Source organism: Pterocles gutturalis, unplaced genomic scaffold, assembly GCF_000699245.1.
Source record: "Pterocles gutturalis isolate BGI_N339 unplaced genomic scaffold, ASM69924v1 scaffold7471, whole genome shotgun sequence".
Lineage (NCBI taxonomy): Eukaryota > Metazoa > Chordata > Aves > Pterocliformes > Pteroclidae > Pterocles > Pterocles gutturalis.
The window spans coordinates 1-2,185 of NW_010097695.1; the positions used below are offsets into that span (position 1 = coordinate 1).

The following is a 2,185-nucleotide window of genomic DNA, read 5'->3' on the forward strand; positions in this document are numbered from 1 at the left end:
CCGCAGACCCGCACCCGTCCTGCCCAAACCCCCCAGCGCGCTGGACTCTCACCTGCAGGTTCACGATGTACAGCTTGGGACGGCGGGGGGGGGGTTTGCTCCGACCCCAAAGGGGAGGGATTTTTTGCAATTTTCAAAACCTGCCACAAAACACAGATGATCAGCACAGCCAAAGGCCCGCATAACTGTGAACCGTATCGGCGAGAGGAAAAGGAATGTATTACCAGGAGGGGAAAGAGGGAGGAAGAGAGACTATCACAGATGGTGGGCGAATCCTGACACCAGAGTTTACAGTTGTCTGTTTGGGAGGAGACTGCTCAGCACCAAGGTGTATCACCCAGAGGGAATGCTGCTAACAATCTTCACCGAGTCTCTAAAGTTACCTTTAAGCTGGAACCCAGACAAAGAATCACATCTGCTTTGCTCGCAGCCTCTGTTGCTGCTTCCCAGTTCAGGGGCTGTGTCAACGTCCCCTTCTCCCCAAAGTGGACGATTGTATCTCTCAACTGTGCCCCACACTTGTGGCACATCCTGCCAGTGTGGTGCCTGTGCAGGGCTGTGCGCTCCGTCACATCAAATACTCGCACGTACTCTCTGTTGGGCGTGCAGGAAGTGCAGACCTGGTGCAGGACAAAAGCACAAAACCCGTTACATCATCAGGATTGAGCCCAGGAAACGCCAGGAGCCAGCCACTTCTCTCAGAAGAAAAGCACTTTTGGGGGACAATAAACTGAAAGCAGAAGAAGGGATCATCAGGGATCTAACTTGGAAAACCTCAGCTAGCATGTGGAATTACAGGGAGCCTGCTGGCTACGCAATAGGAGGGATTGTGGAGGAGGTCTGAGGAAGAGCAGACAGAAGCAAAAGCCTCTAGCAAGAGCAGAGGAAAAGCTACCGGGTTGTAGAGAACACTTGGGTTTGGTGCTTGCTAACTGTTTCAGCCCAGACCTAATGGCCTGAGGATATGAACTAAGGAGAGATGAGCCCTTGTACTAATGCTTCTTGAGTTAGTGAGAGATAAATAGTTCACGTTATCTTCTCGTGAGGCCACTAGACAGTCACTTTGTCCTGTTCCGGCTGCTCACCTCTATGTACATGTTTCCATGAAGCTCGGATATTGCTGCTCGGGGTAACCCACTCCGCAGGTGCAGCCCATCACAGTTTTGAGACACCACATGCTGCACCTGGAAGAGAATAAAGCACTGAGTTCACACACAGCAGACTCCGGAAGCGTAACTCAAATGCAGGTGACACGCGTCTCACACCCACCAAACAGCTCCATACATCGGAGCACAACAAACAGAAGAAAAGTGCGGAGAACAGACCTTTATGAAAGCTCAATGAAAAGAATCCTCCTGCTCAACAGAGCTCTCCTGGGTCTGGCTGACCCTGCGGGCAGGTCCCCAGAACAGCCACAGCAGGGGGCAAACACAAGGTGCTACAGAAAAGGCACCAGGGGAGAAACTGCCAGAGCTCAGCTGTAGGTGAGCACAGCTGCTTTTCCCTACGTGGATGCGTAGCCGCCCGAGTAAGAGCAGTAGTCAGGCAATCTCAGGAAAACTTTTTTCTGCTGTTGGGTTTTATTTATCGTACTTAGAGGAACACAAGTGAGGTGCGGAAAAAACATCTTACCAGGTTGTGCTTGTGCAGGCAGGCAATGCTCATGTGGGTGAGTGTGGGCTCTGCCTCGCTCAGATCTGTAGCCCTGACAAAGAAGCAAGGAAAAAAAAAGTTGAAATTGACATTAATCTCTCTTTCAGTACCAGCTTTCTGCTGCACAGCTCAGCTTCTCCTCACCTGATGCTCCTGCCCTTCTGCAGCAACGTCCAGATGCCATTAGGGCCTCTATAGTCTGGGATTGACGCTGCCTGTGTCACCGGGGAGAAAAAAATGAGACCTGATGGGAGGGTTCAAACCTCTTGTCCACAAACACATCGACCCGCTCTCACCCGGGACAGACAGACACACCCCATTCACAGGTGCCTCTTCACTCACTCACAAGTTTTCTAGCACAGTGGCTCCCTAATCACAGGAAAACCTTATTTTCATGTTTTCTCTCTCTCTAGTATCACTTCTCCTACCTTATAGCTCTCATATTTTCACCTCCGGTATTTATTTTCTCCGGTTTTACCATTATGGAATCCCTCCAGAACTCTCTTTCCCCTCTGGTACTTTCCATTTCCCT

The 2,185-nt window shown here is 50.7% G+C and overlaps 1 protein-coding gene across 1 annotated transcript in view; it reads right to left on the reverse strand.

The window, feature by feature from the left end:
* Positions 1 to 52: 52 nt before the first annotated feature.
* Positions 53 to 2,185, reverse strand: part of SIRT7 (sirtuin 7) — a gene marked incomplete at both ends in the record, with an annotated part of 2,916 nt that continues 783 nt past the window's right edge. Inside the window, 5 exons of the mRNA XM_010083628.1 lie at positions 53 to 140; positions 384 to 620; positions 1,086 to 1,184; positions 1,633 to 1,705; positions 1,798 to 1,868. Coding sequence (XP_010081930.1) covers positions 53 to 140; positions 384 to 620; positions 1,086 to 1,184; positions 1,633 to 1,705; positions 1,798 to 1,868 — 568 coding nt within the window. The remainder of the gene's footprint in view (positions 141 to 383; positions 621 to 1,085; positions 1,185 to 1,632; positions 1,706 to 1,797; positions 1,869 to 2,185) is intronic.